Source organism: Phycodurus eques, chromosome 6, assembly GCF_024500275.1.
Source record: "Phycodurus eques isolate BA_2022a chromosome 6, UOR_Pequ_1.1, whole genome shotgun sequence".
Classification (NCBI taxonomy): domain Eukaryota; kingdom Metazoa; phylum Chordata; class Actinopteri; order Syngnathiformes; family Syngnathidae; genus Phycodurus; species Phycodurus eques.
Window position 1 is genome coordinate 29,264,701 of NC_084530.1, and position 25,499 is coordinate 29,290,199.

Sequence of the window (25,499 nt, forward strand, 5' to 3'; positions counted from 1 at the left end):
CCTTTTCCAGCGTGCACAGTTGACCGCCATTTTGTCTTCTCTGTGCCGGCATCCCTCACGGAGCCCCCTTTGTCCCCTGGCCTCTTGGGGGTTGCCAACAACTCCACCTGTAAACCAGTCAAAGTGACGTATGATTATGCCTTGTTCAAGCTCCCCATGGATGGCTGCGGCGCTCGCAGGATGGTGACTTTTATTGAGTTGAACATCCTCTGAATATTAAAATGCTGAATAAGAACAGGTTGTTTGGGTTCTTTGATGCTGGAATGGTTGCGTCAATTGTGTGCCCCATCGCTTTCCCTCGCAGGAAGTTGGGAAAACTTTGATCTATATGGTGGAAGTCGTCAGCACATTTCAGACGATCAGCCTCAATTACGGAACCATCACGAGAGATTCTCCGTTCAGGTAAGATAAAGTTGCTTTTCATCGGTTCAGCCGTTACTGGTGGACTGAACAATACAACTTTGCTTTTGTTCAGCAAGTTAGTTTGTGAAGGCCGCAATAGTGACGGTGAAGCAGAAATGTTATTGTAGAAATATAGATTGTTTCATCAATGAGCGCAAACGGCTACATAAATGTAAATTCATTTCACAATTAATGTGAACTATATTTGGCTCCTTCAGGTGACAAGTATAATTTTGACCCATCGTATGCTAGATCATATAAGAAGTTTAGAGCGAGTTTACACTAGCAGCTTTGACTGGTAGTCAATTTAGTCAAGAAAACTGCTAGTTGTAATCACGTCCAATTGTTGCAGCAGCTCTTTTTTTTTTTTTTTTTCCCCCCCCCCATGCTTGGTTACAATCAAACGAGCCCTTTATGCTAAGGTCGCACATATGAGAAACTCAACTAATACACTGCTCTTCATTTTATTGAAGTTGAACCGTCTTTAGATGCAGATGCATGTTCCTGTCTTTACTCATTGGCAGGTTGCTTGTGGAGTGCAGGTATGTACCAGGCAGTGCTTTAACTGTGAGCTACTTGGTTAAAACTCCCACCCTGGGGCCAGCGGTCCAGACCCAAGGAGTGTTTGGCATCCAGCTCCGCTTGGCCAAAGGTAAGTAGGCAGATTTGTTTCATCCTACAACACCGGAATCTATGGTAAATATTTACAGTATTTATTTATTTTCAACGTGTGGGTAAATACCTTAGACCATATTGCTTTTTGATCATCTATAGCAGAATGGAGGCTTGCGTGGGTAACAACATATGAATTGAATGTGCTGCTCTCTCAGATGCTCAGTATACGAGCTACTACCCACAGTATCACCAGCCCCTGCAGATGTTGCTGGGGAAACCCCTCTACCTGGAAGTGAGGCTGCTCAACGCCCCGGATCCCAGTTTGAGGCTGCTGGTGCACTACTGCGTGGCCTACTCGCGGTCTGGAAGCTCTGTGTGGGTGCTGCTTTACAACGGGTACGTTTGAGTGCCTGTTGTGGCTGCGGTCGTGCGTTCAGAACGAAAATAGAACGCGTCTACTGATAAATAATGGTTAATGGTTTCCCTTAAAATAAGGAGAACGATGTTTATTTGATCTTTTACTCATACCAAGATGCCCCAACCCCTTGGACCCAACCTCTCGGGTTGTGCTGTCTGATCCTCAACTTCCCTCCCCTCACGCTCAAACACGTCGCTTCACCATGAGCACCTTCCAGTTTCTTCCTGAAGGAGAAATCCAAGACCCAGATGAGGAGGTAAGGATAAACCTCACCCCCATATTCTCTATACATTGACAAGCCATTAGATGCTCTTATTGATGTTCAGGTTGTTAGGACATGGTCACATACAAGAGGATGAGCTATTATGAAATATGATTTGTGCAGATATACAGTATGTACTGTTGATGTATAGCATCAGGTAGAAGGCCACTGCTACAACACAAGGTACGCTGCATACCAGGAAAGATGCAGTTTGGTCACTTATTGTCTGGTAGTCTTTTTTACAATGTGTCAGGTTTTGCAGCTGCAAAAAAAAATTTTAAAAAACAAAAAAAAAACTCCATCCGCTGCTAGATCTGGTGTGGCACTATGTCCCCAAATGTAGTGCAACCACTTAACCAAGTGGCAAATGGGTGGAAACAAATGTATTTTTCAAGGAAATGTGTACGAGTTTCAATCCACAATTTATTTTCATTGTTTTATTATTCTTGAATGCTTCGCGCATTTTTACTTGCGTAAAAAATACTACATATTTTTTTACATTTCTATTAATTTTTGCAAAAATGCATTGTGAAACACATGGACTACGAGCTAAAATGTTATCATGCCACTCTGGTGACTGGACACGTCGTGTCACTTGTCCCCCCCCAATTTATTTCAGATTTACTTCATGTGTTCGACTGAAGTCTGCTCGCCACGTGATGGCCCGTGTGTCGAGGGCTGTTTTGGTCATTGATGGTGAGTACAACGGGTGTACGATGACCCTGAACAAACCCTCGCTAAAAAAATAAAAATAACAAGAGGTCCTTGCTCTTCTGTATGACAGACGCACAATGATTTAATAATGAGAGGTGTGAATTATTTATCAAGACTGATCCAATTCCTGTTCTCACAGTTACGGCATGGAAGACGCATGAAGTTAACGACAACATCCTGGTGGGTAGGAAGCTCTGACGGCTGCAATTTTTCCATCCTGATCCCGTATCTTCTGTTTTCTTTTTCAGGCAGCATTTAAGCACCAATAAAAGCTCTCCAAGGACACGAGGCATTGTGTATGTGTCTGTTAAAGTGGCCACCACCCTGTGTTAAATCCTTTAGTGGTACGCTATCAAAACGTGTGAGGCATCATTTGCACATGCACCCTTGTACATTTGACGTTGTCAGTGCTGCTTTTAATATGCATTAGAGTTGTCACAACTATGCAAATAAAATATTCCTTTTTAGTGACTTCCTCTGTTTTTGGGGTCATGGTTCCATTGTGAGCATTCTTCTTTAAGACACAGCCTCAAGATCCACCTTTTTAAAAGGCTACTAATGAATATTAATATTAAGTAGATTCTAGTAAATAGCTGAAATAATTGTCTCGCCATTAAGTCAGCACACAGGGCTTAGTATAACCTCACTGTATTTTCTTATACTAGAGACATTGTTTACTGAATCTGTTAAATGCACTATGAACTATACGGTTACACGCTAGTAGCCTTCTCAGTCATATTGTCTTTTCATCACTGTCGAATCTCGCTCTTAAAACTGTTATCACGTCACACACCTCCACTGGTACCGCTTGCTGCGAAGATTTTCATCGCGTAAGATGAGAGGATGAAGCGTAATTCTACAAGACTGTGTCCGTGAACCATACTATAACTCATGACTGTACTTTTGCCAAATGTAAAACGTCTGCGGCCCTTCGCCGGGCCGAGACGTCTGCTCTTCATCTTCATGATGATTTGTGCAGGGCTCGCTCGCCCGCCGCCACCTCCGTGCTGCTGCCAGGTAAACAATGGAGAATTTAAAGCCGCCTCGCCACTCGTAAATAATTTCCTGTGCATTCCACTGGATGCTTTAAAGAGTCACTGTGCCAAGCGTCTGTACTGATTATCCTTTACAGCCTTTTGTTTTCAAATTCATGAATGGGAGGGTTTTGGGCCCCGGTCCTTGGGTGTGTGTGTGCGATGACTAAGACAATCGGGAGTTGGGTCAGGTTCAGGAAAAGTATACAAGAAACACCTGAATGTCTCCAGGGCAAAACTTGTAGTAAAGTATTGAAGACATTTTGTGTTCAGCTGCAGAACTTGAAACTGGCCGAATGTCTTCATGGAGACGAGAGGTGCAGAACCATATATGGCCACAAAATTAGGTTATTGCAAGACTTTTCATTGAGTTTACTATTGCCCTATGAGGAGTTTTTTAAAAAGAAAATGCAAATGACCCTGCTCTTCCCCCATAAGAAAAAGGTTGAACATCACTGGTGTAGATTCTGAGGGGAATGTGTGTAAATTGGATTAAAAATATATATTTACACACATATATATATATATATATATATATTTTTGTAAATATATATATATATATATATATATACAAGACGCTCGTAGGTGTTGAGGGGTTCACAACCCAGGCTCGTTTCCAGTCTTTGCGAAGCAAGTTGACTGTGAGCTCAGTGGTAGAACTGCAGTGTGCTTACTGCATCAGCCTATTTTAAAATGCTTTTGCAAGCGCTTAAACGAATGTCTAAATTGTGAAAAATATAGAATGAAACGAAAACAAGGAGCGCTGCGGCGGGCCATTTTGGAAAGACGCTTTTGCCGTGAACTGCAATTTTGCTGCACACTGGGTGACCACTGGGTGTCCTCCACGCAATGCAAATAGCAGAGGAACGCAAGGCAAAGGCTCCACGCTGCATTGCTCAACACTGGGCCTCGGTTGTGTAAGAACTTGGGAATCATTGCATTTTCAAGAGCAGAGCCACGGGACGGAAAACCAATCATAATACCAAATCAATCCATCAGGAGCTGTGAAAAATGTCAATGTAAAAGAAGCTGGAGGGAAGGAGGATTCCAATGTGAACGCGCGCGTGCGCGCGCGCGTCTCGGGCCCACCGGGTTCGACCCCCTCCGCCCCTCGCGCGAAGGTTTGGAGGCACTGCGGCACATTGCGCACACTTGCGGGCTGCGTGGCTCGGCGTCCAAAGGGGGGAGCGGAAGAAGGGAGGAGGGCAAAGAGTCGCCGGGAGGGAGGGGAGCTCGCGTTCCTTTTCCCCGAGCGCTCACTTGACGGAGGCAGGAGCGACGCAACCGCCGAGGAAAACCAACGTCGCCGCCGCCGCCGCCGTTGTCGTCGCCGGCCTTTAGCCTTTCTTCCGCGTGCGGCCCCTCGCCGACTGTTATGGGGGCGACAGCGCGCTCCTGAGCGGGCTCCACTCGCCGTGAACCTCGGCTCTCGTGCTTCACGTCTACGCGGAAACAGGCGACATGTCGAGGGGCTTTTTCGTCTTGAGCACGTTGTGTGTCGCAAACGAGCGGCCCTCGCTGTAAAAGCAAGAGAAAAAAAAGACAACATTCCTTGTGGACATTTTGGCGGTTGGCAGCCATTTGTTGTGATCGCTGCTGATTTTTTTTTGGTTTGTTTTGTTTTTCGTTTTGGGGGGCGTTTGTTGTAATCAGATACACAAGAGGCCTATTTGAAAGGCAGCCCCGCCGCGAATAGCAGGCGCAATATTTAAATCTTTTACCATACAATCTCCTGTATTTCTTATCGTCTCCATAGTGTTTGACTCATTCAAAGGCCTCGACTTCTTCTTTTTTTTTTTTTTTCTTTTTTTTTTTTTTTTTCTTTCCTCCCTTCTTTTCCCCTCCCCTTGTTAGAAGCACAGAGTGTGCGAGCAGCCGAGGGCCCCTCCGATAAGCTCAAGAAGGGCAAAATAGCAGCTTTTCTTTTCCAATGTTAATGTCGACCGACGTTGCATCCATCATGCTGCCCGTGTGCCGCGGACTGATGGAGCGGGATCGAGAGCTCGACGCCCTGGCCGGGGTGCATCCCGACGCCGGCGGCGCTCCTGCTGCCGTCCGGGGAATGAAGCGAGGAGACCCGGAGCCCGACGGGCACGCGGCGGCCTCGCTGCTCGACTCTGCCGGGGCTGAGTGCAAGCGCCCCCGAATGGATGGCTCCGGCGAGGCTGGCCAGGTAAAACGGCATCCGATATCGGGTTTATTGCACGGTCTTGCTTTTTGTTTGGGGTCACAAATGGCCCACATTGCTGAACCGCAACGCTGGAAAGCCCTCCACATGTCCTGCACGGGAATTGCACGAAGCCACCATTTCCAGTTGAATATATTAAAAACGAATTCGACATTTCCTGCTAAATTGCCTTCCGAAAGGCATCATTCTTATTACAAGCAGACTTCTAAGAAAGAAGGGAATGTAAACAATCTCTGCCTTCCTTAATGTAATCCAAAATAATTGCTGCCCTCTTGGCATGAACATGTGGGCCGCATTTGTTTTCCAGAGCAAATGCACGTCAATGTTTGCTTGTGTGATCTTTGAGGGGGGTGTTTGAGGTCAACAAAGACCTCCACGAGGGTCATCATGCTTTGCTGCACTTTCGCCACACTCCCTGCCCCGCTCAGGTCAACAATTGCCATTGACCTCTTTTCCCCTTGATGTCAGCACATTGTCCATTTTTTGTATTTGTTTTATTTCTTTTTTTACTGCGAAATGGTCCAATATGTCTCTGCTAGAGGATCGCAGTCGATGCTTTGCTGATCATTGTGGTATATTACGTACGTTGGAGTGCTCCATGGGGACGGAGAAAGCCGCTTGCCTGCCATTGGAAACGGCTGGAATAGAGGTGAAGTGGCCTGTTTGGACAAGTAAATGGCCGGCGTTCCGCGCGGACCCGCTGTCGGGAACGTAAGCGCACTTTAAAGTAGATGTTTGTCTGTTCGAGAGCAGAGAAGCAACGATCGATCGCTTCAGCCTCTAAAATGTATTGAACGTGAGCTTGTCGGAAATGAAAGCGAGGGGGAGCGGCGAGAGCGAGCGAGGGAGGGCGGCAGAAGGCCGCTCGCCACAGCTCCCGCGCTCTCAACAGATTTTCCCGATCGCTGGCAGTAAAGAGGCTTTGTTTCCAGCTAATGGGATCGCATCTCATACTGCGGGGGCGGGGGGGCTTTAGAACCGCACGGATCCCTGAAATCTTTATCGAAGGCAGAGTACTCGCACAACACTCCAAAAAAAAAACCAACAACACACAAATGTGATTTGTGCTTCAAAAGTCATGCTAGCTTTCAATATGTACCATAATAGAAGACAATTAGACACATCTTCCACTGAAGTCCTTATCCTTTTGTTTTTTCCTTTTCATTTGTAATTGAAGCTCATAAAAGTCCATGAAATGGCAATAAAATGCACACCAGTACGTCTGTCAAACTAAACATCCGTGGAAAATATGAACCCGAAGCTCCGTCCGTGCTTGCTGAACGTGGCCCTCCTTCCCCGCCTCCCTTTAACCATTTATTGCTGGCATCAAGTCAGGAGTTGAACTCTGACCTCTAAGTGAAGCCACCACGATTGGATGTGGTTGCGGAGATTGCGGCGCGCAATCCATTTGGCCCTCTGCAATAATGGGACCCTTCCCGCTACCGGTTGACTCATTAGTCGGAAAGGCTCGATGTCATTGTGCCGTGTGGGTGGCAATGCTACGTCAAGTCGAAGCTATATTCCGTGCATGACCCCTGAGCTTGCCCGGGCAGCCTTAAATCAATGTAAAATATTTGCACACATGCTGATATGCTGTTCCCGTCCATTTTGTTTCCCACTGCGATGGCAGGGAAGTCCGTCATTTACATCTGCTTAAGGGTATTCATAACGCCACCCTGCATCCGCATCCTGAGTTCGCTACTGGCCAATGTTGAGATGAGCTTGTCGCTTTCAATAGTCATCCAGCGTGTTGCCGAACGTCCCGCGTTTGTTGTCGCTCTGCGTAGGAATTGGGGCTCTCGATCTCGATCCCTCCCTCCTTATAACCGGTGCATTAATGTACACCGATCACCACTCCGTAGTCTCATCTCAACAGCCTGAGCGATAAAAATATAGCCTTGCTATGGGTTTTCTTTCTTTTTTTTTTAATTTATTTTTTTACTGTCTTTAAAAATGTCATTAATGGCTGGCAGAGATCAGGTGGCATTTAATGTGAAAGTTAGCTAGTGTTATCGCTCTGTGAATGTTCTGAACTAATGTGCCCGAGCTGATGTCACATTTTAGTATCATAATTCTGCCCGGAGGTCTGCATGAATGAATGTAGGCCTTAACTGACATTTTGCTCTTCACTTCAGTCCACGTAACTACCGTGGTTGAAAGTGAATCGACAACGCCTCTGCTGGTTGCAGTTAAGTTGTTCACACGAGGTTGACTCGATCGCCGAAAGTCATAGGATGCAATCAACATCGATCTTCCTGAATGCTTCCTTTCTTGTTTTGTTCGGCTTCTGTTATAAATATTTTTTTAAAGATATGCAACTTTTTCCAAGTTCATTTCAGCTACATTTTAGGACATAAGACAAAGAAATGTCCATATATTTGTTTTCAAATATATGGACATTTCTTTTTAAACTTCAGACTTTTTAAACTTCAGTGTATTTTCCAGACTGTGTTGTCACTTGTCAGTATATGTTCAGGCAGAATAAAACGGAGCTCACTTATTATTATTATTATTATTTTATTTTTTTCTCTCCCCTCAAATTTGGGTAAAATCATCTTAAGAGTCAACCACCTTTAGGTTTAGTACAGTGATGTCTGTGACTCATCATGCCTTGGGATTTATGTTTGTTTGGTTCTAAACCGTTTTCTTCCAGCAGCTGCCAAAATCCACTTTAGATTCTAAAAACATCATCTCGAAAAAGTGCGTGAAAGTGTTTGTTGTGGGGCGGGGGGGAAGTCAGAAGGATGTAACATAGACTGAAGTAAAATAAACTTGAGGTCACTGTTTGTAGACTTAGCACATAAGTGCTCTGTGGATAAAACACATGCGCGTTCTGTCTCTCCCGGTCGAGTGTGATGCGTGGCCCGCTTTAGCGGTGATGACTGTCAGAACAGTCAAATATAGTTCTTGAAAGAGCAGCATTCCCAAGACACTATAGGAATAGATACGAGTTCTACGACCAAATTAGATGCTTCACATGCGTAGTTGCACAGCAACCACCTGAGCAGAAAAGTGCGTTCGAGGGTTTAGTGAAGCTAGGAGAGAAGATGGTGAGAAGGACCATATGGAGGTAAATGGGCTTCTCAGCACATGACCTCCTAACCACCTGGTGACTTTTCTTAACCTTCCAACCACTTTGGCTTTTTTGAATACTTTTTTTTTTTTTTTAAACAGAAAAATAGGGATACGTAATTCCTGTTGACCGAACGCCGAAGCTGTATGAAAGCCACCAAGCTTGACTTCAAATGTGAGCTAGCTGCATGAGTCGCAACTTGCTTAACTCATTAATTCTCAAGACAATGATCCTCTTTTGCCAAGATTACTGTAGACCTTAATTATCCCAAGTGCTTACTCCTAACAGTTGCTAATGTTAGCTGAAAACATGCTTGTTTTTTGATAATGCAAAAACCTCCCGTGTGTAGTCTGTTAATAACAGCCCTCAAATGTTAAAAATGCGTCATTGTGCTACCTACGGTGATGAAGAACGACATAATTCTGCCAGTAAATCAATTTAGCTCCCGAAATATCATTGTCAGTCTATATGGGCAGCTCGACTAATTGATAACATACAGTCGCACTTGTGCATTGTTGCGAGAGGTTCCGTGTTCGTTAGCCCGTTAACTAATCATTTGACTTTAGACCGATTTTATCGGGCTGATCGGTATCGGGCGATATTTAGCATTTTTATGCTGATCGGCTTTGTCATCATTCGCCGATCTTGATCGGCTCCGCAAAAGACATTTACTCCGCTTCGCCATCGTGCACAGGATATCTGAATACAAAAGCTAGTTTATTTTTAGCCTTGTCGCGTGTCTTTTGACATAGTACGGTAAATATCTGACAGCCAATGAAGTTATTTAATAATAAAAAAAAAAAACAACAACAACAAAAAAAAAAAACATGTCGGCGGTGTGGAACAGCCGACACGTCTGAGACAGGCAACACGTAATGCCCGGATCAGACTACACGACAAATTTGCTCTTTCACGATTGCACTATGTCAGACGACTGCAATAAAATCTTGTATTCCGATACCACCGCATCCCGTTTTTGTTTACAATCATAAGGGTTTATCAACTCAAATGCGACCGGATACACTCGTTACCGTGGGGACGACAACAAGAGTGGAGCGCACCGACTTTGTATTATAGGGACAAAATGGGGGGGAAAAACGTGTGTTTGTGGTCACCGGTGCTCAGGACGGGAGAGGACGTTAGTTCAAGGCTCGCTTGAGGTATGTTCACGTACTTTGAATACGATGCGGCGCGCAAGCAGGCAACAAAAACGTTATGTAGCCTAGCAAGCTACTGCTAGCACGAACGGTTGGACGTAAACATGCCGCCGTTCTGTCGAATCCATGCTCTGAAGATTCGGTGTGGGTGAAGTCATTTAATTAAAAAAAAAACAAAAAAAGTAATTTAATTACAGTAAGTTGGCGCCCATTATTTCTGTAATGTTGGTTTCACCTGACTGATTAGAATACACGATCTTAGTAGAGGAGTGATTTCCAACCTTTATGGAGCCAAGGAACATATTTTACAATTGGAAAATCTCACGGCACACCAACAAACAAGAATGTCACAAAAAGTGGATGCATTAATTACTGTATTTACTTCCTGCCATCTAATAGAAGACCATTAATTTGTTCTGTCTGTCACTATGCCTCACCGGCATAAATAGAGGAACAAAGATACATTATTTATTGTAAATACAATTTTTGAAGCAATTAAGTACACAAGTATATACAGTAAATGAACAGGTCATTTAAATAGACACATTCCTCCATCTTGCGATCGGTTTTGTAAACTTGATCGGCCCCAAAAATCCTGATCGTGTAAAGCCTACTAATCATATGGCATGTATCTTAGCGTTATCACTCACTTTTGTTTGCCAGTGGAAAATAGAATATTGTACATATTGTTTGACATTTCACTGAGTGAAAGGACACAATCGCTCTCTTTTTTTCAGCTGCATCGCATTAGCCTAACTGCAATAAGTAGGATGTGCCATTTCTTACGTAATTTGCGAGCAACTATTATTGAGACTGACGCTGATACACGCTCGACGTTGCTCCCCCACCCCACCCCACCCCCACCCCCCATTCCTGCTGGGAATCAAGCACATGACTCCACTCATCTATGAGTCATTGTCTTTGCTCCCTCTCTTTCCTCTTGTATTTCCACCTCAGGTTGTCTCATTTAATTTCCAAATTTTTAGCATTTTGACAATGTCCACTAACTCCAATCTCCAATCGGTCCTTTCATGATTTGTAATCTGTAGTCTTATTTTGATTTTCTGGCCTTGCTTCAAAATCATGTTATACTTTACTTTATTCATGGTATTCAAGCCTCTGAAAGGTGATTCATTATTTAGAGCTTCTACCTCCCCGAGCCAGTTCACTAAGTGCGTTTTTGGCTCTAAGATTGTCTTGCAGTTTTTTTTCAGTGGCAGAGCAACTTCCTGTTCCACCAGCTAAAGCTCCCTCATTGGGAAAGTCATGCTCAGTCTCACGCTGAACCTCGGGGTTCAGCGGGAGATGGCTACAGTACTAATCAGTCCAACTCAAGCTGTGATGTGCACAGAGCAAAGTGTTTCCCCTGCGGCAAAGCAGGCAAAGGGACATTAGTTCCAGAAAGGAAGACGACAGTAGGCGAGGGAAGCCTTGTCTTTTAATCTAACGAGATGAAGAAAATCTGATTTTCAAATTGTTGTTGTAATGTCTGCCTTTCTAATGGTGCACATTAGCATAAAAGCCAGAACAGTGTTATGAGGGGTGAATAAAATTACTTCCTACTGTTTTGAGGATTGATGGAAATCCTGCCTAGTGTTCCGGTTCCAAACAAACACGTTTTACATTTGAAGGTCAGTAACTACAATGGGGATCTGAAAACCCTTCATCCAAACTTCCCAATCCATTGGATATGCTTTCTTCCCACAAATTCCGTACATGGATGAAGACATGTTCCTGGTGGCCGATCAAGACGCATGCTCTTGTTGGGTGTCGTTAGTGCCAAAACTGATCTGCAATCAATGAGGCGATCAATAAAGAATCTGACCTTGAGGCAGAATCGGTAATGATAGTGATGCAAAGTCAGCTCTAGATGCACATCTCAAAATCTAAATTAAAAAGCAGAGCACAAACCGTGGTGGAGGCTTTATCACAGTTCACTACCGTCTCCCACCAATAGACTTCACGACCTACTTATGATTAAATAGATGCTCTCAAACTTGCCCATCATTCATGTCCTGTGCGCTTTGTGTCACCTTCCTCCATCAGCCTTTCTTCCATCAGCTATTTGGTAAGACTGACACCAGTGGATAAAAGTATGTTTACACATGCAATCTAGACGTCTTGATGGAAAAAAACAACAACAACAACAACAACAACAACATGGCTTTTTAGCCATTTGTTAACCCAAAAATGTCATTTTGGAGCCTGTAGAAGAAACTAGGCCTCAAAGTGGACAGTTTCATTATTACAATTGCTCTTCAAATTCTTAAAATGGTAGTCTGTAAAAACTGAGACATAGAATTTTTCCCTGACTGGAACCACCCTTTATTTGCAGAAAACACCACCTACTAGTGACTTTCCATGACATGGCAAAAAGGCCCCAAAAAGAATATTTTTGGAAATGTATGTGGCAAGATACTGTTTACACTATATACGCATGTATTTTGGGAGAACAATTCTGGGGTTGCGGTGGTTAAAATGTGCCGTTGCGTTGGTGTGTGCGTCTCGCGTTTATCTATGAGGTCACGTAGCGAGGGCTAGTACATTAGTCTTGTTGGCCCCCGGTGGGCTGGAAACAGCCAGCTTGAACACGGCCCTGAACTCATTTGCTAAATAAAAAACCGTCTGCACTTTGAAATGCCAACCTCCCCCAAAAAGGTAGTACTGTAACGTATAAAATCATTCAACACGAGAACATGAAAGAGAATGTAAAGCAATAAATGGGTTTGTCAAGTAATTACTGTACGTTGGGACCAGCAGTAGTCACAGCAGCTGTAGTGTTGTATGTGTGGCCTTTAAGGGGCGTGGCCCAGTGAGCATTGCAGGCCGGTTAGTCTTTGTGTGGGCGTTTGGATGCAAGTTTTCACTTATTTAGCTTTTTGTTCGTGTTGTTGTTTTGTACCGTTCCATAAAAGGCCGAAAGTGCACCAAGGACTGTTGCCCCCCCCCCCAAAAAAAAGAAAAAAACCTGATCAGTTGGGACACTTTCAAGCCAAGGTACCACTTTATATGGATAACTGTAGTAGTTAGTAAGGAAGTTTCATGAAATGTATAAAATGGTAAAATGATATTGATTGATTTTTTTTTTGTCCGATCTTATTTCTTTCAGAATAATGACCCACTGACCCTTGGTTACCATGGATACCCATCTCACAGTCAGGTAAGGACACAGTTACATCGAACACAAGCTAAAAACCTTTTTGTAATGAATCGCAAATCGTACTCTTATGTAGCATTCGTACACCTTGAATGAAAGTGAAAACCACAAGGAAATACGATAAAGGATGAAGTAAGTTATGAGAGTAAGGAAAGATACAAGAGACTATATTTCACATCTTTCACTCATAATGTCCAACCCAAATGCAATTTCTATTACTGCCCTCTCTTTTTAAATCTTAATACCCATGTAGGCATTTTGTTATGAAGCGTCTCTCAGTACTCTGAAAAGAACAATACAAATTTCTATTGGCGAGTGTGTGTGTGTGTGTGTGTGTGTGTGTGCGTGCGCGTGTGTGTTTAAGCTTGTAAAGCAGCAGTCTGTTTCCTCGTGTTCCTATTAGCCTGCTGATGTGTTATTAGACTGCTCAGTTGATACGGTTAATCCTTCCATCATCCGCCATTCATCCACTCATCCTCTGATGCTGTACCCATAATCCCCTCCTCCCCATCCCTCGCCCTCTGCCATCCTCACCAACCTCTGGCTGCACTTCATCCTCATCTTTAGCCTTTACTCAAAACCTTGTTGTGTGAATCCCCCCCACACCCCCTCGGGCTGCTGAGATTTTTCAGATGGCTGGCAGCCAATTAGCCACTTTTCATTTTTGCTGCATAGCGAGGAGATGATACCGCTTCGAACAGTTTCCCCCCCACTAATGATGATGTTCGAATGAGAATAATCACCAAGGCAAAAGAGTTGCCTGCTGAGAACTACATACGTGTGATCAATTATGGAAAATCATGAATAAGTCAGCGGAGAAGCTGAGGCATCCCACACAGCAGCGCAGAGTAGCAATTGGACGTGAATTACAAGTAGAAACACCAATGGCAGACAGATACCATCAAAATCCAAAATGATCTTCCAACAGGCACGACACGGTTTTAAAGTGAAACTGGATGAGGCTCTGTAAATATGGAGGACATGCGTTTGGAGTCTTCCATGTAAGCATGCGCAAGTATGTCAGAACCAAAACAACGATCGCTCACAAGGCTGCTGCTGTTTGTGCTTGCACTTGTCGTGGAAAGTATTGAATTCCTTTTAGCATTTCAATTGTAAAATCTAGGCCCCGATGCTCTTTTTGGGGTAGTATGTTTTCATGTGTGCGGAGGATGGCGCAAAACGCACACCGTCCGTTGATTAGTCAACCGAGAAGTGTCATTTAAGCGTGAGATGGGAAGAAAATAAATGGAAAATGTCAGCAAACAGCAACATACTGTGTCACGTTTGTTTAATTCCTACCTTTTTTGAGCTAAGGCACATATTTTACATTGGAAAGATCTAATGGCACACAACAGAGCAAATATATATATATATATATATATATATATATATACAGACATAATTGTTGTCTCAATTGAATTTAATTCACAACTAAGTATGACATACAGTATGTAGCCTACCTTTTAGGTAAACACAACACAAAGCGGATAGGAATTGAAAAAGTCCACACGACGATCTTAATCATTTTGGGACCGATGAAGTGAAAGCGTACGTTTCCACGGCACACCTGCTGATCTGTCACAGCACGGCACCGCGGTCGGGATTTACTGCTTTAATCCGCCGTTTGCAGAATGTCTCGTGACCAAACACGGAGAACCGAAAAGATGACATCCCGTGTATGCTATGCTAACTAGCACGACTGTGGATTGATTACAAGATTGTTGGAGCCAAAAAAATGCCTGATACATGTAAACACGAACGAAGCCTAAACATCGAATATTGTCATCTGTGGTGACATCTTGTGTTGAGAAAAGACATTGTAGACATTTAAATGTCCTACGGTTGCTTTTTGACGGCCCTCGTCACCATTCACCCGAACCGGGAGGAAGCGCTTTGACCTGTTTTGCCGAATGCGGAAGTAGGTTATGCGTATACTGGATTAATTAATGAGCGACCCGCAGTAATACTGCTGTGATGTCTTACTTTGTATGTAGCTGATGCAGATACTGCCATCTAGAGACACGGCATGCATATTACGTTATTTTCAGTTATTTTTGCAGAGCTGAGTTTTGTTTGACAGTGTTTTCTGTATGCAAAAAACAAACAAAACAGAAAAACCTTAGTTTAACTGTCTAAAACGCACTCTTTATCTTGGAGTTTGCATCACGAAAGCCAATCAGGCCGATTACGTTCGGGACACTGAAGTGTCAACTAGCCATTGATGGGGGCAAAAGACTGTGAGGAAGAGAAAGATGGCGTGCAGAAGATGTTGCCACATTGCAGAAGTGCTAAACTGTCAACAGCGGCGTGAAGGTGATGTGATCAAAGGCTCCTGAAGGAAGAGCCTGGGGAGCAGCAGAAGCTCAACGTGTGAAGAAAGACGTGCTCTGCATGCTTGCTGAGACGAACAACGCTGAACGCCTCCATTACATCCATGCGGCGCTGTTAAACATATTTTTTTAGGCATCATTGGTTGCTTCGCAGGTACAGTAGATTTTAATCTATTTCTACTGTATCTCCAACCCACTTCATGCATGTAATAGATGACCTAAAATATGGGATTGTCTCTGAAATGATGAAAAACAAGGAGGATGCAGCTTTGGCAGCACGTTGATACTCTAAGCTGTAAAGATTGATATATACGATCTGATTGATATATATTTATATACTTTTATATTTAACACATTTGCGAGAGGCTCTCTTAAGGTGAAGTAGACTAATACACTGCATACTACAACTGCAATAAACAGTCTTAAATAATACAACTCTTGACAGTCAATCAAAACTTAATTATCCTAGTAAGGCAGATTTCTTGGATTGTAGCTTATGTTGCAGGTTAACCAAATTTTTGCCAAGTACAAGGAATTTATCAATGATGCGTGCATGTTCTGTGAGGCCGAGGAAGCTTTTTTACACAACAAAAGGCGATGAGTCGTTGACGATTTTTGTATTTTTTTTTTTGTTAGTCACGGTCTGGTTACCCATTCAAGGTTATTAAAGTCACGCTTTCAAAACAGCTGAAACTTTCTATCAGTAGAATGAGATTTTATTTTTTATTTTTTTGGGTGGGGGGGTATTCGTCGGTGCAGGCAAGCAGGAGGGAGGAAATATTACTCGAGCACCACCCATCATTTGACAAAAGTAAAAAAAAAAAAAAAAAAAAAAAAAGGTGCTTCTGGAGACCACGAAGCAGTTGAGACTTGATCTCAAGAGTGCCATTACTGCTTGTAACAGAAGAGTGCCTCAAATCTTGCTTTCTTTTCTTTATCACTATCAAGTCCACAAACATATTAAGCAATTGATTGACTAATCAATTAGTATGTCGATTCATGTTTAGAAAAAAAAAGGGTAAGGCACTCCTGTCTCCACTTAGTTGCCATTTTGAAATATTTTGTAATATTTAGCAGTGGTGAAGAAATTTGGAATATGTACACCGCAGCATCGTGACGAATAATATGTGATAGCAAATTTATTTATGTACACAAGGTAACCCGGTGTGCTTTACATGATTTACAAAGCATTTAAGAACAAAGAAACCTTTAGAAAAAAGTGGGGGGGGGGGGGGTAACTTACTACTTTCCCAGAAGTAGTGCAATTGGAACAACCTTTGCATGGTGTTAAGATGTCATACCCTTTGATATATTGCGTCCCAGTGGTGCCATCAGTCCCAGTTAACTCACCTACATGGAGAAGGAGAATGGTGGTCGAGCGAGGTAAAGAGAGAGAGAGGTTAGTGCTACTATGACCGAAAGCGGAGCGGAGCGGAGGGGAGGGGCAAGTTTGCAGGTGTGACAGAGTCAGGGGGGTGGGGTTGTTTTTGTTGGGTGGGTGGTTTGTCTCTGAGTGAGCGAGGAGACAGACAAGATGAGCAGGCAAGGGCACAGCAGCTAAACAGAAGGCTGCGCGTGGAGGGAAACGAGGGCGCGCGTGGGAGAGGGAAAGACGAGTGGGAGAGAGAAGCGAAGGAGAGAGAGAAAGTGACAGGGACAGAGGGGGAGGAGGAGGAGGGCGGAGGCTGTCAGGGCAGACCCAGCGAGCGGGGGCAGCGAGAGGGAGATTTTAAATCTGTGAGACAGACAAGAAGAGACTGAGCTGGTGAGGTGACACAGGCTCGGTAGAGCGAGCGAGCGTGCGTGCGTGCGTGACAAGAGGAAAGGAGCGAGAGAGGAGGAGGAGAGACGACAGTGCGGTGTTGCTCAGAATACGATGATGGGACTCTACTATCCTTCCGTGTTGTCGGTGAGTGTTTCTCTTCCCTGCTGCCTGCGCGTGGATGCTTGATGACTCTCTTTTGCGAAGGTTCCGCAGGCAGACTGCGTGACTGTCATCGAGCATGAAGTGCTGATTAATGGCTAACGGACGAGGGCTCCACTTGACCCTTTCGCTCCGGGGCTCCGCTCTCATTTTATTCCCCCGCGATGACCGCGATGTTAACGTACAGAGTTGCCATTTGGAAGGTTCGCAATGGTGAAACGCTGGAGCGGCGATGGTTGGTAACGCTGTTGTCGTGGCATCTGTTCTGCCGCCCGGAGCTAGAAGCGCACACGCGATGTGAACATCAGAGCAGCTCCTGGCAGAAATTATTCTGCCATGTATTATGTATGCTGAGAGGAATCTATGCGATCGGTACGGTGCGGTTGGCCGGATGCCGCGGATCGCCTCGCCGATAAAGTCGGCGCATGGCTCCCGGGCTCGGAAAGCAATAAGGGGGAGCGTGAAAGTGGTCTTTATTGCCCCTGCAGCTGTTTGTGGACATCACTCGTGCCTGTGAGCAAAAGGGACAGGTGTCCACAAAACAGTTGCTCTCCATTCTTCTGCTGCTCTACTCTGGCTCACGGCACCTCTTCAATAGCACACACACACAAAAGTTGGAAATGTTCATATTTATTTGGCTATGAGTTGGGTGTGTGTGTGCGTGTGTTTCCTAATTCAGTTTCTCATCGCGTGTGTGCTCCTCTTTCAGCTCTACCTTGCTCTCTTTACTGTTTGACCTCTTTTCTCCCTCCTCCTGCTCTCCCCGGGGCCCTAGCAGCTGTTATCGCAACGTTTTCCTCTAAGAGCCCCTGGAAGAGGGGGATGGGGCACACAGAGGGGAGAAGAAGAGACGCAGAATAGGAATTGATGATTTGGGAAAAGGTGACGGGACACCCCTGGCAAGGGAAGCCTGCCGGATGATGAGGCTGACATTATGCAGGGATGACTTGCTCAGGATACAGTTTGCTCCTTTTGAGGGTTTTTTCTTTTTCTGTGCTGATTTTGCAGTTTTTGTTTGTAATTGAATGGAATAATACAACAAAATGCGATTTCCTCCCCCCTTTTTTTTTTTTTTTTTTTTTTTTTGGTAACTAACAAAGTTTAAGTAGATGACTGGCTGCACTGCTGAAATATTTTCTCAAGCCCCACCTGTGCCCTTAAGCAAGGGAGAGACGCCTACCTGCTACACACACGCGTGCACACGCACGTACGTACACACAGCCGCACGTACATTGACACCCCTCTGCACACACATGCACACGCGTACGCACACACCTCCTCCACCTCCAAATCTTCTTATCGATTCTTTGCAGGGTTAACAATAATGGTCTTTAAATGATCCCAATGAGCCGTGTTGCCGTGGCAACTGGGATGAGTCATTCATTTTGCACAGATTGTTAGACGGTTCGAGGCGTGAGGCGATCTCACTGCTACCTTGGATAAACACCTTTGCTCTTTGCCTCATTTTATTCTATTTATTTCTTTTTGTCTCTGGTTGCCACAGTGCCGCATTTACGCTTATGCCTCCTTTGCAGCAGTTTGCTCTCTAATTGCGCCGAAAGCGCACACAGTGAGGCATCCGCGCGCCTTTGAAATGGATCGGGGTTGCCCTCGCCGACTTGTCGTGCGGTGCCAGTGAGAACGCTGCCCTGTCGTGTCTTAAGGGTGCATATTTGAACCAAGCTGCCACCATTACATCTGGGTGGGGTGGGGGGGGACGACGGACAGGGTATATAATAACTATGCATTGAAAGAGGTGAGTAAAGATGGCTGCGTTTGTTTGTTCACCTGTACATGTTTGTTTTGAGGTAGCATGCAGTTTTTAATAAGGATTAAATGAAGACAAATAACGTCAGCGGGCCTTTTTGTTCCGTTGTTTACCATTCATAAGTTGCTGCAGTGGAGCCCAGCGGACCGTCGATAGCGACGGAGGCGGGGGCAGCTGAAGTCACCGATGGGGTGTGTACAGGCCTGCACGCGTTTACAGTCGGAGGAAGAAGGGGGGTGTCTCCAGAATTCAACCCTTAAAAGGAAAGAAACCGGGGGCGGATTGTTTGACGAGCACATACGTTACCCGATAAGGAGACGGAGAAGCCCGAGGGAGGGCGGGCCAGGATGCCGCTGAAATGCTGTTGCTATGAGGCAAATGAGCTTGATTGACTCCAATGGGGGCGGTGCGCAAGCGAGGGTCCCGTCTGGATTTTATGAAGCGTAAAGAAGCGAATCGGCGAGTGGGAGGAAAGGGAGAAGAGCGGCATGCGGGGGGAGGAGTGATGTAGGATGGGGGTGATGTGGGATGGAATAATTAAATAAGAGGGTGTCTCCTGCCTCATCGGTATGCTGCAGACACGTTGTAAATGATTTTCCAGCTGTTTGTAGCCGCACTAGCAACGCTGTGGCCAAAATGGCGGAGTTAACCCTTCGCAGGGCGCACACTGGAAAATTCAACACATTTGCAAATTCAACATTTCACCTAAAGATGATTACTGGCGTGTAATCACACTTAAGACAATGTATTATTATTTTTTTTTTTTAAATGTTGTTTTTAACTTGACTGACCCTTGTAGCATGCTACAAACAGATTGTACTATTGAACGGCTTTTAATCATTTCAATCAATTTTCATTACTCCAGCTAACAATTTGATCATTCTGGTTAAGATATAGCATGTCAATGTGTGATGGAAGCATGGTGACAATCTGAGTTTGCAAAAATATTGACACGCTAATTTTCCAGCCAGTGGAATGTCACTGCCTTCACCAGTAGACTCATACAGGTGCATCTCAGGTTCAGTGAGTTCAGTAGTTCAATTTAAAAAGTGAAAAAACATACACTTTTCATCAGGCTAATTCAAACCTAATTTCTGTATTTAAATTGGTTTTTAAAAATGAAAATGCAGGTTATGCACTGTCATACAGAACGTACACTTAATGGACACTTCATTAGGTACGGTACAAAATGGTCCCATTTACAAAGATGGTAATGGTTGCTATGAGACTGACGCTATTTAAATTTTTGGAGCTGTGCAGATATAGCAATTTACAACTCAAGAGATTAGTTCTCAACCATAAAGTAAACCCTGATCGGGCTAGCATCTCCACTGAGAGGAGCAAAGGCAGATCGCTACGTTTATGTGGAATTAGTGTGACATCATCATACCATACAAGCGAGACAGCATGTAATTGGACAAATAAATCGACAAATTGAATAAATGCAACCTATTCCCGTGCATCTTCTGACCCAAAAAAATAAAATAAAAAAAATTTAATCGTCCTTTACTCGTAATACAAATTTTTGGTTCCCATTAAGTTCATTCCATTGTCGTCAGACAATTCTCTCTTGACCAATCAATGAACAGCAAGGTGTTCGCACTCCACAAGCGTGCAAAGGTGTACTGGAAGCCCAATGACGGGCGGGCAAATGAGAAGTTGGAGGTTCAGATGAGATGTGTTGAGCCCTTCACAATAGAAAGCGTAGCATTCTGAACTGAACTGAACCAAAATGTTCTGTCTGGTGGAAATGACGCTCAATGTTGTAGTTCAAAATGATTGAGAGAAAAGATAACCTGTGTCGGAACAGGATTCGTCTGGACCTCGTTTAGGCAGCGATCCATCATATTTTGTCGGATCAAAAATCGTCCATCCATTTTCTGAGCCGCTTAACCTCACAAGGGTCGCAGGCGCGCTGGACCCTATCCCAGCTATCATCGGGCAGGAGGCGGGGTACATCCTGAACTGGTTGCCAGCCAATCGCAGGGCACATACAAACAAACAACCATTCGCACTTACGGGCAATTTTAGACTCTTCAATCAACCTACCGTGCATATTTTTGGGATGTGGGAGAAAACCCACACAGGAGAACATGCACTCTCCACACGGGCGGGGCCGGGGATTGAACCCCAGTCCTCAGAACTGTGAGGCAGGCGCTCTAACCGGTCGTCCACCGTGCCGCCGAATCAGAAATCAGTCAATTGATTTATCATGGTCCTTTCTTTGAACACCCACATACATGAGGTTACTTTTGAAGCCTCAAACCATAACTTTGCAGCCTCACCCAGCAAGCGAAATCAAACCTTCTATCAAGTTGAATTAGGGCGTACGCTAATGGCCCAGCAAGTAAGACCCTCAAATGCCATTCTTCACATGAAATGACCCTGTGCTGCCCCATTTCGCTCTCCGCCGCGCTCGTCCTCCCGTAGTGCAGCGCTGACTCCTGTGCACGAGCGTATTTTATAACGTGCCTACTCAGATACACTTGCTGCTGCTAACTGACCCGAAAGTAAGCCGGCTACGGCTACCGCTCTGAGTCGCTTGCTTCGCCAGATCGGGGCCTACACTTACGCAACCCTCAATGCCTTAAGTGAAGTGTATACACACGCCGATATGCGCCCAAGATGGACACAAACAAAGCAAGCACAAATCTGAGTGCTGGCACAGATGCCCATTCTAAGAAATTTCCGCAACAACGATGGCCTCCCTCTCTTTTATCCTGCCGTCTACAATATGTCTTTATTCAGTGGATGTGAATCACAAAGGCCACTCACAGCCCGAAAAAGGGCCATAACTCTGGCTCGAGAGCACACGCAGGCATACACTATTTTTATGGAGTGTGGGTTGCTCAGGTAAACTTTGGCTAGTCTTCCCGCTTCTATTTGGGTTTTGCCAAAAGAACCTCCTTCGACGCCTGCACTGTCCGTTCTCCTCCTCCCAGCCAAGACTCTTGATTTACGTTTGTGCAACAGCTTGCTAAAGGCCATCAGATAATACATAGCGATGTGGCCGAGGCATGAAAAGATAAGTCCCGGTTACTGCCCATCTGAGTTGCATCACAGGTTGTCCAAGTTTGAGTCATTGTTCGTCAAGTGAGTTGTGAGTCACCGGCACAGTCTCTCAGAGGGTGGTTCACAGTGTCCGCCTGTGTTTTGTTTCAATGTTCACTCAACCAGTCGGTGTGGAAGTGAAGTGGTTCTGGTTGCAGTCAAAGTTGACCAAGATTGAGACATTTTCAATCACCTTTGTGATATTATGTCATCAAATTTATGTTTAGCAATGGCCTGTCACAATAATTACTACCGCGACTTATCGTTCGAGAAATAAAATGGACACGATAGTTTTTCCGGACTCGATACATTGCCGCTGTGGTGGCGAGCCGGCGTGCGGATCACACAGTGAGCCGACGGACCGGTACAAAAAATAATAATGGCGGGCCTTATTTTTCATTATTTTTATTCGATTAATTGGTTTATCATGATAGTCTTTGGGAAGATACCGTCTTTAAAAAAAAATGTATCGTGACAGGCCTAAGCATGATCTATCTTTTGTCTGCACAATGTCTAAGTCAAGGACAGTGACATTTTACGCACACAGATCTTCGACATGCCTTTAACTTACTAGTAAATATTCATTAACATTAATCGCCCACTCACTCAAATAAGGTAATTTTTAGTTGGGGGAACCAAAAATATGGCTGACAAAATGCAAACTGGATCCTTTATGATGCTATACATTGAGACCCCACAATCCACCGTAACACAATCCGTTCTGCGAAACTGGTTTGCCTCAAGAAATAATAGAAAACAAACTCTGCTCTGTGTCTTTTTTTTTTTTTAAAGTTAGCATTTTTAACTGTCCTACAGGTTTAAAGATAAAATTTTTCAACTAAAAGCCTCTTATTAAAAAAAAGTTAAAAGTTAAAATTGTAAAGCATGAAAACAACAACAAATATTTACCTCAACTTTGATAACCAGTGACAACACGTGTGGTGATACTGGTGTTTTTCTGCTTTTAGTCTTAATTTGCTTACTTGGTGTCGCTTCGGGTAGATATTCTTATTCTTCTCTTCAGCAGCGCTCTGCCTGTAATCTGAATACTTTTCCATTGAAAATGGTAGAACCGAAAATGCCGGAGAGAAGCGAAGGAACACTAAATTAATCCTAATCCAGATGAATGTAAACATTACATACACTACTGACATGATACTTGATATACTCAAACTTGTCCTTCATTGACGCCACAAAAATGTTTCATCATACGACCCGCGCCAGGTGATCAACTTTCCCTTTCTGCTAAGATACAGGAGCAGCTCTAGTTTCTGTTTCCGTTTATCACTTAGTTAGTTAGTTGGGTCAGTTCTCACCAGGTTGACCCACAACGATGCGCGCCACCCGCGTTTTCATCCCTAACCCAAATACTGACTGAAGTTATCTTTTGTTTTTGTCCATATTAAGAGAACAAGATTGTAAGTATGTTTAATATTTGAGCATATAGGAACATGTAGGAGTTTGTGTTTGTATGTGTCTAAGTAGTGGTAAGTAGTAGTTTCCTTTGTATTATAGCTGTAAAATGTTGCTACCGGATGAGGCGCGATCGCAAGATGTCCGTAAAGCTGCAGGTTTGAAATTAGTGCACACAGCTGCTCTCCGAACGTGCGAATGAATTTGGATACGCTGGTCCAGCATCTGCTCATCTGGTGCCGAGATCCAGCAGGGAATCATTTCCGGGATTTCTGGGAAGGCGCATGCAGCAGAGTTTGTAATTTACGAACTACAGTATTTATACATATGCTGAACACGTATTCTGTAGTTATACACAGATGAATAATACACAAGCATGTGTAAACATTTAAAGTGGTCTGCTGGTTTTGTACCTTTTTTTTTTTTTTTTTTTTTTTTTTGCTGCTGTTCAGTGCAAAAATAGGCTCATGTTGCACATTGTAAATAATGCCGCAGTGGTTTCAACGCTGCGTCGCCATGACGACCACCCACACCGAGGTAATATAAGTGCAGCGGAAAACCGATGTCCTAGTGCCAAAAGCGAGACAAGTAGATAGAAACACGATGAGCGAAAGTCGGAGCTCGTGACGGCCGTATGTCGGCGCCCCGCGGGTCGACACTGAAATAAGGGCCCGTGACACAGGTGTCACCAAGAAAGGTCAAAAGCTGCAAGACAGATGGCGCGCGCGCGCACACACACACACACACGTCCACGTACATACACGCCTTCCCACACACTTTTAACACTCCCAAAGGGACAGAGATCTATTGTGCTACTCAGATGGGCATGACTGCAGCCTGTCACACACAACATGCGCCAGATGTCAGGTAAGCATGGCGTAGTTTTGGATGTGATAGTCTGTGTGAAAGGCAAGTGAATATCAATTAAGCAACTAATTGATACATGACCTGATCTCAGTGCCATTCTCATTAGGGCAACTTTTTATGATAGTGTAATGTCATTATTGTGGTGAATGGGAAGGATAATTAGATGTAGGAGGGCCGCATGGAGGTACAAGGAGATGAAGAAGGAGAGGTTACGCCTTGAGAGAGTCTTTCATTAGCGAGCAGCGAATACAGTGCAATGTCAAAGGTTGAGCGCTCCCGATGTCAATGTAAATTTTTGTGAAAGTCACACAAACCTTCAAAGTTGCACCTGCTGTTGTCACGAGACATCAACCGGCGAGTGCTCAGTTCAGCTAGCAGAAGGTGAGGATAACCGCACAAACGTTTGCATTCATAGCAAGAAGACTCGAGTGTCATCATACACAACGGCAGTTTGTAGTAAGTGTTTTTGTTGATTTGGGCTTTTTACATTTGTGTTCACATCAACATGTTTTTAAAAATGAAAAAAAAGATACTTGCGGTGCATTGAGAATCCAATATAGACACCTCTACCTATGCCGACTTCAACCTCTGAAAATATAAAAATTAATATCCAATAGTTTGGATTTTATGGATTTTTATATCAATACGGGCCCACGAGGACGCCGTGATTATATAATTTTTTTAAATTAAATAATATGTATGATATTGGAATAAAAGTACACATTTCCACAACCCCTAGGTAACGGTAATTTATTTTTAGTTTTCGTGTTTATTTTACCACACACAAAATTACAGCATCCACTCAAAATCTTGCAATATGGTGAATTATGCACGATATGAATATGAAAAAAAATCCCCAATGCATTGAATCTACAATAGGTGAACCGCGACATTGAGGGAACAATGTACTGTACATTGTCTACTTGCAGTTGCTTTGTTAAAAAAGAAACCAATATATATTTCTAAGAGCAAAACATCTACTTAATAGTGAATATGAAATTTAATGTAAGATCTCAACTTTTGGGGCTGGCAAAAAGGTGATATTGACACAGCTGTGTTCAACCTAATAATTTTAATGATTCATGTAGTATCTTTAAAAAAAAAAAAAAAGATCCCAACTCACGCG

General features: G+C 44.0%; 1 protein-coding gene across 4 annotated transcripts in view; it reads left to right on the top strand.

Annotated features, from left to right (window-relative positions):
• Positions 1–4,361: 4,361 nt before the first annotated feature.
• The window catches only part of rbfox2 (RNA binding fox-1 homolog 2), a 36,886-nt gene continuing 15,748 nt past the window's right edge, over positions 4,362–25,499 (top strand). For 3 of the 4 annotated variants that reach the window (XM_061678966.1, XM_061678968.1, XM_061678969.1), the window contains exons 1-2: positions 4,362–5,618; positions 12,973–13,023. In XM_061678966.1, the coding sequence (XP_061534950.1) occupies positions 5,376–5,618; positions 12,973–13,023 (294 nt within the window). In that variant the 5' untranslated portion in view covers positions 4,362–5,375. Of the gene's footprint in view, positions 5,619–12,972; positions 13,024–16,894; positions 17,260–25,499 lie in introns of those variants that run through there. The other variant, XM_061678970.1, reaches the window with a different exon arrangement.